Source organism: Mustela lutreola, chromosome 7 (genome assembly GCF_030435805.1).
Source record: "Mustela lutreola isolate mMusLut2 chromosome 7, mMusLut2.pri, whole genome shotgun sequence".
Lineage (NCBI taxonomy): Eukaryota > Metazoa > Chordata > Mammalia > Carnivora > Mustelidae > Mustela > Mustela lutreola.
In genome coordinates this window covers 34,321,502-34,335,158 of record NC_081296.1, presented here as the reverse complement: position 1 = coordinate 34,335,158, position 13,657 = coordinate 34,321,502, and the positions used below count along the sequence as shown (strand labels likewise).

At 37.5% G+C, this 13,657-nt stretch overlaps 1 protein-coding gene across 5 annotated transcripts in view; it reads left to right on the top strand.

Annotated features, from left to right (window-relative positions):
* The window catches only part of UBE2Q2 (ubiquitin conjugating enzyme E2 Q2), a 73,973-nt gene that overhangs the window by 16,144 nt on the left and 44,172 nt on the right, over nt 1-13,657 (top strand). For all 5 annotated transcript variants that reach the window (XR_009355356.1, XM_059180277.1, XM_059180276.1 and 2 more), the window contains 2 exons: nt 6,182-6,238; nt 10,729-10,869. Coding sequence is in view for 4 of the 5 variants with exons in the window: in XM_059180277.1 (XP_059036260.1) it covers nt 6,182-6,238; nt 10,729-10,869 (198 nt within the window). In the remaining variant the exon portion in view is untranslated. The remainder of the gene's footprint in view (nt 1-6,181; nt 6,239-10,728; nt 10,870-13,657) is intronic.

Sequence of the window (13,657 nt, the reverse complement as noted above, 5' to 3'; positions counted from 1 at the left end):
CCTTTGCTGGAGCCTTTGTATCTTTTATATTATCTCCATATTCTCTTTTTTAATTTCAAATTCTGGAAGTTTTTCCTTCAATTTTTAAAGATTGGAGAGCATAACTTCTTTGGTTGTGTTTTGATTATTTACTGCTGCTTAACCACTTACCCCAAACTTAATTTATTGTATTTCTCACAATTGTGTGGGCTGATTAGGCTTAGCTGGACAGTTTTGTTTTGTTTTTTCTTGCTGGGCTCACTGCACATTCAGATAGTGGCTGCACCACAATGTACTTTTCCCCTGGCATCTCATCTTCTTCTTGGATGGACCTCTTTTTGTGGCTTCTCTTTCTTCCAAAAGTTAGGCTGGATTCTTAATTTTTGGCTGCCAAGAGCACAAAAGTAGAAGCCGCCAGGGATTCTTAAGACTTAGATCTGTACCTGGCTCAGTGTCCTTTCTGCTACATTTACTGGTTAAAGCAAGTCATGGGGCCAGCCCAGATTGACTTTGGGAGGGACCATATAAGGGGATGAATGCTGGGGAATGTGGGTCAAGGTCATCTCCAATGATGTCCCATAAATTCTGAGACCCCTTTCTTGTTCTGATTATTCTTTATTCATAGCATTCTGTTTTTGATTTATAGATGTAATCATAAGTGTCCTTAAGATTTTTAAAGATTTTATTTATTTGAGACAGAGTGAGAGAGAGCACAGGTAGGGTGAAGGGGCAGAGAGAGAGAGAGAGAGAAGCAGGCATGACCTGAGTTGAAGGCAGGCACATAACTGACTGAGCCACCCAAGTACCCCTCTATTTTCTCTTCAGTAAGTTTTTTTTTTCCTTGTTTATATTGGTCTTGTTTTTCTTTTTGAAACTGTTCCTCAAATATCAATTCTATGTTATTCATATTTTTCTTTTTTCTTCCTTTCTTACTCATATTTGAGCAAGGTACTAAAAAGATAATTGAGAGTTCTTTGTGGCCAAGGCTTGTCAACTGATAGCTTTTAAGAGGAATTTAAACTGACTTCCAACCCCCACTCCCCAGTTTCTATTTTCCGGTGTAATAAAAAATGGGAGCTGGAACTACTTGGTTTCTTTGGACATGAAATTTTCTAATCTCCTGCTTGAGGTAGATCTCTCAGCCTGGGTTCTGCTTAAGAACAGGGGGCAGAGGGACACCTGGGTGGCTTAGTCAGTTAACCATCTGCCTTTGGCTTGGGTCATGATCCTAGGGTCCTGGGATCGAGTCCCATGTTGGGCTCCTTGCTCAGTGGGAGCCTGCTTCTCCCTTGGCTTGCTGATCCCCCTGCTTGTGCTCCTTCTCTTTCTCCCCCTCCCCCCCCATCTCTTTCTGACAAATAAAACAAAATCTTAAAAGGATGAAGGTTGAATACTGTGTTTTGGGGACTGGACATGTTCTGTGTACAGACTTTTGGTTGATCTGTTTTCAATTCTATCCATTATTCCTGCTGTCTAGTGTACCAGTGTCTTAGAGTCTAGAGGCTCTCCAGAGTGCTAGGAGACAAATTACTCTCCTATAATCCCCTAACCTACTTTACTTATTTGCTCTATTAATTACCATTCTTCCATTTAGTGGCATTTACTAGCATGCATGAATTGTCTTTTCTGCTGGTAGCCTCATTTCCTTTTTTTATTATCATTGTGTGTTGTATAGTGTTTATTCACTATAATTCTAATGGAGCTTCAGGAAAGAGAGAAGATGGGAGAAGCGTATATATACACTATGTTCAATTTGCCCGCTCTGGGATGTCTGCAACTTGTGTTTCTCACTTAATTATATATCAGGGACATGGTGTGTGTAGATCTACCTTGTTTTTCATAATTGTGCATGTGTAGAGACATAATTTGTGAATTACATGAAAAAATTGCTAATTGTGAATTCATTCTTATATTCATAATAAATACTGAGCACCTGCATAGGTGGTAGCTGCAGGGACACAATGGATATCATAATACTTTATTTTTGGCTTTTTCTACTTTAAGCGAGATTGTAATGTAGTTTGGTTTGCTTGCTTATTTCCTTTTAGGCTCTTGTTTCATTTCAGTGTCAGAGTTAGTAGTCTCCTAAAATGACTTGGTAAAATTGTGTATTTTTTTTCCTAAAGTCTAGGGCAGTTTATTTATTTTTAAAGATTTTATTTATTGAGAGAGAGCTAGAGAGACCACAAGCAGAGGGTAGGGGGAGAAGGAGAAACAGACTCCCTGCTGAGCAGGGAACCCTCTGCAGGACTCAATTCTGGGAACCTGGGATCATGACCTGAGCCAAAGGCAGATACTTAACCGACTGAGCCACCCAAGTGCCCCCAAAGTCTAGGACAGTTTAAGTAAAATTACAGTTGGGTCCAATTTTGCCTCTCAGGAGACATCTGGAAATATCTGGAGATAATTTTGGTTGTCACAGCTGGCTGGCGGGAATGCTATGGGCATTTTGTGGGTAGAAGGGATGTTACTAAATGTCCTACAATGTCCAGTGAGTCCTGCATGACAAAGAATTATCTAGCCCGAAATCGCAGTACTTCCAAGGTTGAGAAACCATGGTTTAAATAAAATCTGAGCCTGATCCATTTTTCTTTTTTTCCAAGTATTAGTCTTCATTTTTCGCATTTCTCAATTTTAGTAGTTTTAGATTCTTTAAAAAAAAAAAATCACTTCATCTGTACTTTTGAACCTATGGCTATGAAGCTCTTTTCATTTCTCAAGTTGTTTTCTTTGTCATGATTACTTGTCAGAAGCTTGTCTGATTTATATTGGCCTTTTGATAGAACCAGTCCTTTTATTTATTTATTTTTTTTTAAAATCTTTATTTATTTATTTGAGAGACAGTGAGAGAGAGCATGAGAGGCGAGAAGGTTAGAGGGAGAAGCAGACTCCCCATGGAGCTGGGAGCCTGATGCGGGACTCGATCCCGGGACTCCGGGACCATGACCTGAGCCAAAGGCGGTCGCTTAACCAACTGAGCCACCCAGGTGCCCCTTTTATTTTTTTAAATCTAATTTTCTTTTCATTTTTGTGTGAGTCTTAACCTTTTTTTTCTTTTGCTTTTGTAGTTTATTGGACCATTGTGATAAATTGCTTTAACAAACATGTGAGAGGTATACATTTCCTTCTGTGTGCTGTTTAACTTCATTGTATAGGTTTTAAGATTTAGTATATTTATTTTCTAAATAGTTTGTATATCCTGTGATTTGATTCCATCCATATTTTGTTCGTATTACTTTGTTATATTTCACAAGAAGTTGTATAGGTGTTGAAAATATATGAACATTAGTGTAATAAGTAGTTACAGTGAATACCTGGGAATTATCACCCAGCCCTGACCCAAGTGAAGAAACAGAATATTGTTAGCACTGGAAACCTTTTGGACGTGCCTTCTAGATAATCATTTCTTTCTATGCTAAACTTTTCCTTTTCCCTTGTTATTAACATATTTATTTGCATTTCTCAACAATATGATTTAGTGTTGACTGTTTTTAAGCTTCATATTAAGAGTCATACTATATGTGTGTTCTTTGTCTTTTGCTTAACAATTGTGTGTTAAATTTATTCATATGTGTGGCTATAGTTCTTTTCATTGCTATAGTTATTCCATTCTTTGAACCTACCATAACAGATCCCTCCATTTGAGTTTGCTATTAGGAACAGTGTGGGGCGCCTCATTGGTGCCTTTAGTTAAGCGTCTTGGTTTTGGCTCAGGTCTTGATTTCATGGTTGTGAGGTTGAGCCCCATGTCAGCCTCTGTGCTCAGAGCGGAGTTGGGTTGACATTCTCTCTCTCCCTTTACCTCTGTTTCTCTCGGTTTTTGCTTGTGATCTCTCTCATTCTCTTGCTGAAAGAAATAAATCTATCTTAAAAAAAGAAAAAGAAAAAGGGAAAAAAAAGCATATGTATGCTACCATGACCATTTTTCTCCAGTTTTATGGGATACCTATGAGAGCATTTTTCTGGGCACATAACATAGAAGTTGGTTTACTGGAGCATGAGGGTCAATTTCTTCTTAAAACTAAGAGTTCTTTAGAAAAAGTTTTTGGCCTTCTGAGGTGGACTTTGGGTTATTTTTAGTTTTTCACTCTTTATGATATGGCTTGTGACTTCTCAGCTCAATTTTCAGCAATTGCTTAAACTTAACCATTGGTGTTATTATGTCTTTGCTTATTGCTGTATCTTATATTCCATGGTTGCTTCCTACCTCTGAAAATGTATCCCTCAATGACGTCTCTATTTTTATTTCTAGAAAGGATTTCTGGGACTGTGCAGAGTGGAGAGTGGGACTGTGGAGAGTGTTCCTTGAATACTTGGTGTCTGCTTTTATTATTCATTGAACACCTATCCATCTGACTCTGTGCAAAGTACTCTATAGAGGTGCTGAGTATCCAGTGGCAAAGGATATGGTACCTGTCCCAGTGGAACTAGACATTGACTTCGTAACTCAGTCTCTTCTAGGTTCTTTATACTTCTTCTAGGTTCTTTATACTTTTATCTTCTAATATTTATTGTAACACCAGTGAAAAGCCTGATGTCTGGTTCTTCTTTTCCTCTATTTTTTTTTTTTTTCTGGAAGTTATATGGTTTTTTTCTCTGTGAAGTATAGGGTTTTACTTTTCAACATTCCTTTGGGTCATACAGAGCCACTTAGTATTCTGAAGTCTTTCTTTAGCTTGACAACCTTTGTCTCTTGTTTCTTTCCCTCAGTCTTATGGGTAGATAGCAGATGAATATTAGTTCTGGGTATTCCTATCTCCCATTTCCCATAACTCTTCTCTATCAATACCCCTTCCTCTCCCCACCCCCTGTCTCCTTTTCTCCACATTCTAAGGGAATGTTACAGTTTGGTCATCTTCTTAATCATAAGTGTTTTGTTCATTCAAATCCATTGTGCTCTCTGATTCTTCTACTAGGTTTTTTTCCCCTCTTTATCTTTTTTTTGGTGAGGTGGGGGATATCTTTTTCATTTCCCAGAACTGTCTTTTCCTTTGCGTGGTTATCTTTTTTTATATTGTGTGGATACAGTATCTTTTCAAGTACTGCTAAGGATGCCAATTAGATTTTTAAAAATTTTGTTCATTAATAATGCTTTAGTTTGCTTGTTTGACTTGGTGATTTTTTTTCAGATTGCCAGTTTTCTTCAAGTATCTGGTGATACTTGGTTATCTGTTCATTTACAGATGAGATATACCATTAATCACATTATCAATGGTTGCTGTGAGTGCCCTCAGTCATTGTCACTCTTCTCTGCTGTGGCCTCCCCCCCTCCCCCGCCCGGTTTGTACACCTATGCTCTGGCAATGGCATGTGAATGGAGAGGTACTGGCAAGCAGACTTTCCAGTTTGAGTTCAAGGAAGAGATGAGTGAGTTAGATTTTGCTGCTGTTTTGAGCTGTATTTCCAAAATGTGTCTTTTCTCTCAGGTCTCCTATATAAGAAAGTGATGCTTACCAGCTGTAGTTGGAACAAATACAGCCAGCATATCTAGAAGGAAAAGAAAAATCCTACTGTATGTGTTCTGTTGTGAACTCTGTTCTGGTTCAGATAACTTGTCTTTTTGAACTCTGCCAAAATTAGGTATGAAGGCCTTTCCTAAAACCCCATCAGATATTTGTGAGTGAGTGGACAATTGTGTATTTGTAAGGATGTTTTCTGTGGTAAATGACATGTTTTAAAAAAGAAAAATGGCTCTTCAATGAAATGGTGATCATTTTATAATTGTATAGTTTTGTGAAATGTCTACTGCTTCATGACACGTTTTACCTTTTAAAATGTAAAAGATTAGGCTTTTCAAAGTTAAGGAAGGATTAGGCTTTTCAAAGTAAAGTAAAAGGTTTGGGATATTTGTTTTAAGTGAAAGGAGCCATTGACTTTATATACATAGCCATATGTGTAAAACGTTTTCTTATTTTAAATTAGAATATTTAAAATTTTTTTCCAGTTCTGCGTTATTGGACTAATTGCCGTTGTTTATACTCAAGGCATCTGTCAAGTTGAATTGTTCAAATTCTTTTTTTTAAAAAGCTGATAAATATTATTTGTCACATCAAACCTGGATTTAAAAGTAAATATTCAACTTTAATAAATTCTGTTAGTCGAACTATAGTGACAGATGACTGATAGTTTGTCCCTGAAGTCTTCTAATTCCTTGATATGTGCTTATTTTGTGGAGCCCTAGCAAATTCTTTTTCTTTTTCAGAATGGGACCACAGAAGAAGTGACTTCAGAAGAGGAGGAAGAGGAAGAGATGGCTGAAGTAGGTATTTATGTAAGAATCACATTTTATAAATACTGTATCTTTTTTTTCCTGTATTTTCATTTTTAAATATTTTAGTAATTGTCTAATCTTCTTTATTTTGAAATTGAATATAATTTCTAAAATCTGTCTTCATTTTTAATTCATGATATATTTTTGAGCAAAATGTTTGATTTCCTAGAAAATCTCTTAACATTTTAGCATAAGATTATATTTACATTTAATAGTAGTAAATACTTAATCCATTTTTGGTTATTTTTAAGAAGAGGATCTAATAAGTTTAGAAAATTCAGAATTTAAGACTCAAAATGGATGAAAGGCCTCAATGTGAAAAAGGAATCCATCAAAATCCTTGAGAACACAAGCATCAACCTCTTTGACCTCAGCCATAGTGACTTCTTCCTAGAAACACACCAATGGCAAGGGAAGCAAAGGCAAAAATGAACTATTCGGACTTCATCAAGATGAAAAGCTTTTGCACAACAAAGGAAACAGTCAACAAAACCAAAAGACAGCTGACAGAATGGGAGAAGATATTTGCAAATGACATACCAGATTAAAGGTCTAGTATCCAAAATCTATAAAGAACTTACCAAACTCAACCCCAAAGAACAAATAATGCAATAAAGAAATGGGCAGAGGACATGAACAGACATTTCTGAAAAGAAGACATCCAGATGGCCAACAGACATATGAAAAAGTGCTCCACGTCATTCGGCATTAGGGAAATACAAATCAAAACCACAGTGAGATACCACCTCACACCAGTCAGAATGGCTAAAATTAAGAAGTCAGGAAATGACAGATGCTGGCGAGCATATGGAGAAAGGGGAACCCTCCTACACTGTTGGTGGGAATGCAAGCTGGTGCAGCCATTCTGGAGAAAGAGCATGGAGTTTCCTCAAAAAGTTGAAATAGAGCTATTCTATGACACAGCGATCAAATGACGTGAATGGAACTAGAGGGTATTATGCTGAGTGAAATAAGTCAATCAGAGGAAGACCATTATCATATGATCTCCCTGATATGAGGAATTTGAGAGGCAAAGTTGGGGGTATGGGGGGTAGGGAAGGAAAAAATGAAACAAGATGGGATCGGGAGGGAGAAAAACCATGAGATTCTTAATCTTACAAAACAAACTGAGGGTTGCCAGGGGGAGTTGGGCATGGAGAGGGTGGTTGGGTTATGGACACTGGGGAGGGTATGTGCTATGATGAGTGTTGTGAACTTTTAAGCCTGATGATTCACAGACCTGTACCCCTGGAGCAAATAATACATTATATGTTAATTTAAAAAAAGTAAAAAAGAAACCATCATAGTCAGAAGCCTAAGGAGACATGACAAATATTATGTGGTGTCCTGGAAGGGATCCTAGAATAGGATATTAGGTAAAAACTAAGAAAAAAATGAATGAAGTATGGATTTTAGTTAAAAAAAGAAAAAAATTCTGAATTTAAATAAAAGGAGAATTTGCGAACATTTCAGGGACTACTCACTAGAAGTAGTGAAGCTATTTCATGTTTAAAAATCATCTAAGAATTTGGTAGGGCAGATTCTAAGACCTTGACTTTAGGCCAGTTTAGTTTCTAGGCACTGATATAATTATGGAAGTTTTCAGGCTCTGAAGCTTTGTTTTTAAATTTGTGTCTTTTCACTGACCATGTAAAAGGTATTTCAGTTGCACAGTCTTGATTTTAAAACCTTCTTACTGTTTAGGATCTTAGAATTAATTCAAGTTATTATCTTATTTTCTTGATCTGCAAAATCTTAAATCTAAATACACTCCTTAGAATGCCTTAAAACTAAAGAAGTAGTTGTGGTTTGTTTTGTGTCGGGGAGCAAAATAATTTTTTTAAAAGATTTTATTTATTTATTTTACAGACCATGCACATACACACACAAAGAGAGCATAAGCGGAGGGAGGGGGAGAGGGAGAGGGAGGAGCAGACTCCCCACCAAAGCAGGGAGCCTAAAACAGGGCTCGGTCCCAGGACCCTGAAATCATGATTTGAACTGAAGGCAGATGCTTAACTGACCGAACTACCCAGGCGCACCCAAGATAATTCTTAGCATTGTCTAATTTGTATGACTTTTGGGGGATAGTTTGTTTTTAAAATTTTCATGCACTGTAATTTAGGTTGAATAAGCTGCAGGAAAACATTAAGCCTTTTCCACTGGTTTGGTGTCCAGTGAAGCAGACGTTCTATTCAGAGTTTATGTACTTCTCATTGTTTTCCTTTGCAAGAAGATATAAAGAAGGGACAGCAACATTTAGGGAAATCTGGAAAGATAGGAGCCTGGATTTCAGAGAAGTCAGATTAAGATAGGAGAAAGGAAGATAATCTAGGTAAACTAAAATAATGGTAAAAAAAAGGCACAGAGAAACCTTTGGGCATGGTGTGTTTAGGTGCATTGGGGCTATCTTTTGGGGAGATTAAGATTGATGTGTTGGAAAGGCAAGGTTGGCCAGAAAAGCAGATGGCTTAAAGTCTTGAATTAGAGACAAATATGTTTATAGTGGTGTGATTGTTCAGGAAAGGCTTTAAGTAGAGAATAGTGTGCTGAGTGTCATTTTACAAAGATAATCTTCACAGAACAGAATTCATCATTAATATTCAGGTAGAGAATATTTAAGGATAGGAATGTGGCTGAGTTTGAAGGTGGAGGAGGAGGAGCAGGAGAGACCAAGGACTTTTATGAGAACTCTGAAGTGCGGGATGGAACACTGGGGCTGAAAGTTACAAATCAGGGGAGGGACCTCCATGAAACTTGGAGTCATGGATAGGGTCTGAATAAGAAAGAAATACAGTAGGGGTTGAAGAGATGAGATTCTGAAGAAAAAGACCATGTGGTCTGGATGGTCTACAAATCGCAGTGAATGAGTTCCCTTAAAAAATGGAGATAGTAAGTATCTAGTACTCCTTTAGAGATTTTGATGATTGAAGTAAAGAAAAGTTAATAGAAAAAGGTTAGGATTTTAAAAGTTCTGCATAGATTTTTTTAAATACAAGTAGATGATATGGAGAAGAAGGAAGGAGAATGATGTAGGGATTAAAGATGTTAAGTAAGGGCTATTACTCAAATTCCTAGTCTAACTTTTTGCATAATTATAAAAATCAGTTAGGTGCTTGTGACAGTAAACTTGGAAAAGAAGGAAAAGCACTGAATGTCTCTAGAGATTATTATTTCAGTATATGTCCTTCTAGCCTCCTTTTTTGTGCTTATTTTAGCGTGATTGAGATTCTTTATATTCAGTTTTGTATTCTTTGTTTTACATTGTGTTTTTTCCCATTTAATGTAACCTTTTCCCATTTATGTAACCTTTAAATTATTGTCATTTTGTTCATAAAACAGAATTATGAGCTCTTCCTGTTTTTTCTCATTAAGTCTGTACATTTACAGCACATCTGAATTCAGATTATCCACATTTCAAGTGCTTAGCAGCTGCAAGAAACAAGGGTCTGCCTGGTGGATAGCACAGCTTTAACTCGTATAGGCCCTGTAGTTGCCCAGGGACACCCAGTCCCCCAGCTCACCCCACAGTTGTGGTGAGGTCCACCCCTGGTGGGTTCTCAGGTTTGGGTTGGGGCTGCTGGTCTGCCTCACCCCCAGGCAGCAGCCAGAAGCAGCCATGAGACCCAGTTGGGCACAGAACCTGGCACCTATAGGGGCCAGCCTTCTCCACTCTCTGCTGCCATCCTCACCACCCTTTGGTTTCATTATTTGATACAGAAAAAACAATTATGCTGTATGCATTTTAACAGTCTTCTAATATTCCATGGAATTGAATTACCTGCTGTGGGTATTTGTTCTGTTTTGTTTTTAAGATTTTTACTTATTTGAGACCCAGAGAGCCCAAGTGAGTGGAAGTGCAAGTGGGAGAGAGGGGCAGATGGGAGAGGGAGAGGGAGAGAATCTCAAACAGACTCCATGCTGAGGAAAGAGCCTGCCACTGGGCTCCATCTCACGACCCTGAGGTTATGACCTGAGCTGAGCTGAGACCAAGAGACTAATGCTTCCCTCCCACACCCAAGAGACGGATGCTTAACAACTGAGCCACCCAAGCGCCCCTCTGCTCTGCTATTTTCGCACATGCAGTTTTGTGTGTGTGTGTGGGGGGGGGTTGTGGCTATATAGTTTAAATAGGCATCTTTATGCCTAAATTAAATTAAATTCGTTCCTTACAATAGATTTCTAGAAGTCAAGTTACTGGAACAAAGTATAAATAAGGTTCTTTATACCTAATGCTAAACTGTTTCAAAAGATTCTTTTAATAGATTTTTTTTGGTAGTAGTTAATGATGTTTCAAATCTATTAAATATGTTTTACTCAGTTTCTAGCTTTTAAACACAATTTAGGATATAAAAGGAGGGATCCTGGACTGAATGTAAATGCCTTTTTCCCTTCCCCATTCTCTTTTCTGTTCCCTGTCAAATCAAGAATAATTTAAGTTTTGCAGAAGTTTCAATAAACTACTATTTTTCATGTAGGATATCGAAGACTTGGATCACTATGAAATGAAGGAAGAAGAGCCTATTAGTGGAAAAAAGTCAGAGGATGAAGGAATTGAAAAAGAAAACTTGGCAATACTAGAGAAAATTAGGAAGACTCAAAGGCAAGACCATCTCAATGTAAGTATGTGCAAATATCTAGAACCTGCACTTTTGGGATTGAGTAATTATAGGTAATAATATAACACTGGGCAATTCATTTAGATAACAGTCTAAACTGCCCCCCTCCACCCTTGCCTATGTTGTGGATTCAACCATGTTTTGTTTCCCTGGTGGGTTGTTGTTTTTGTTGTTAAAGTGTCTCATCTATTCATAGCTTTCTGCCATGCTCATCTGCTTTTCATGTGCTAGAATTAACCTGCACTGTGTATACCTCCTTTCCAGTATTTATACTGCTTACCCTTCTGTGAGATCTGTATATTTAAATTTAGTGTCTTCTACAATGTCAAGTTTAAATTCTTCACCACCAAACTGCAATTTGGTCTGTTGTGCTCTAACCAAACCAAAAGCATTTTTTTCTTTTGACTTAACATAACTTTTATGTGAAATGACATGGGGCGTGAAATGAACATTTAGTCTGGTAATAAACATAGCTGTGTGGCTTCAGTTTCCTCAGCTTTAAAATATAGAGAATATATACCTTTTGGGTGATTGCTCAGAAGAATAAATGAGAATGATGCTTATAAAATGCCTAAAGTGGGGACATTTTTGTTTCAACACTTCCTTCTTACTTCCTGCCTTGTTTTAGAGCTCTTTATGAAACACATGACATCTGAGGACCTTTGTCTGGGTGTAGGTTCTCAAAAACCAGGAATGAATTATTATGTAGGGAGATGCCAGGTGTTGAAAGCAGATAGATTACTCTCTCTTCTTCAGTCTTACTATATTAATTTAATTGGCAAAGGTTTTTTTTTTTAAGAGAGCAAAGAAATTTAGCTCTTCCCTTATCTTGATTATTTAAAAGAAAAAGTTTGTGCATTTAAATTAATGATTTCTGTACTTTTTCTCGTGATTGCTTTCAGTTTGTATATTATAGTCAAAATGAATACAAATTATTGAATGTTTTCACGTGAGGGACACTAAGTACTTTAAACTTTACGTACCTTCCCATTTAACCTTTATAGCTACTTTATAAAATATCGTTCCTATTTATAGGTGTGAAACTGTAGTTTAAACCAGTTAAAGTAATATACTCAAGGTCACAAAGCTAGCAAGTAATAGCTTCGTGAACCTTTGCCACCCATCCCCAAAGTGTAGTGCAGCCATTAACATTTTAAATTTCACAGGACCAGGGGCACCCAAGGGGCTCAGTTGGGTAAGCCACTGCTTTCGGCTCGGGTCATGATCCCGGAATCCCAGGATCGAGTCCATCGGGCTCCCAGCTCCGCAGGGAATCTGCTTCTCCCTCTGACCTTACCCCTCTCATGTTCTCTCTCACTCTCTCTCTTAATAAATAAATAAAATCTTAAAAAAAAAAAATTCACATGACCAGTTCTTTTTTAAATAAAGGAATTCTGAATGTTTTTGTCCTACAAGAAATAGCTGGCATTCATATTTAGTCCTGGGATAAGACATTGGTGCATTTTCATTTTTAGAGAAATCCCAACATGGAAAAGAACTGAAACTAGTTGCATGCAGGTGAACGTGTTCTTTCTCAGTTTCTTAATATGTAAAGTAGACCTTCAGTATAACATTCTTGCTTAAGAGTCTGACTAATGAAACCCTGTTTTAGTTGATAGGGTAAAATGGCAAGGGCCTTCTAGTATTTTCAAAAATTGATGGTGATACTATATCCCTATAATAATAGCTAAAATTAAAAAAGAATTAAGGAATGGCCAAAATCAGGAACACTGACAACATTTGGTGTTGTCACAAGGATGTGAAGCAGTAGGAACTCTTACTCCTTGCTCATGGGAATGCAAAATGGTACAGTCACTTTTGAAGACAGTCTGGCAGAGTCTTAGAAAACTGAACATGATTTTTACCATGTATTCCAGCAGTTGCAGTCTTTGGTATACCCACATGAATTGAAGACTTATGTCTAGACAATCACCTCCATACAGATGTTTAGAGCAACTTTACTCATAATTGCGATACCTTGGAAGGAACCAGGGTATCCTTCAGTAGGTGAATGGATAAACCGTTATATCCCAACAATATGGAATGTATTCCCTGCTAAAAAAAGAAGTGAGCTGGGGCACCTGGGTGGCTCAGTGGGTTAAAGCCTCTGCCTTGGGCTCAGGTCATGATCCCAGGGTCCTGGGATCGAGCCCCGCATCGGGCTCTCTGCTCGGCAGATAGCCTGCTTCCTTCTCTCTCTCTGCCTGCTTCTCTGCCTACTTGTGATCTCTGTCTGTCAAATAAAGAAATAAAATATTTAAAAAAAAAAAAGTGTGTTATCAAACCATGAAAAGACATGGGGGAACTTTAAATCCATATTACTAAGTGAAAGAAGCCAATCCGATGAAAAAGCTACACAGCTGTATATTTCCAACTATGTCACTTTCTGGAAAAGGCAAAACTATGGAGACATCAAAAAGATCAGTGCCCGCCAGGGTGGGGTGGAGGGATAAATATGCAGAGGACAGAGGATTTTTAGGGCAATGAACATACTCTGTATGATACCATAATGATGGATAGGTGTTGTTACACATTTTCCAAACCCATTTAGTGTACAGCACCAAAGGTGAACCTTAAGGTGATTTATGGATTTCACTGGTAATGATGTGTCAGTGTAGGTTTATCAGTTTAAAAAAACATACTGTCTGGTGAGGGATATTGATAATACTGTGTTGTGGCAGCAGTTATATGGGAAATCTCTGTACCTTTCTCTCAACTTTTCTGTGAATCTAAAAATGCTCTAAAAAATAAAATCCTAAAGAGAAAAAAATTAATAGTTTAAAAAATC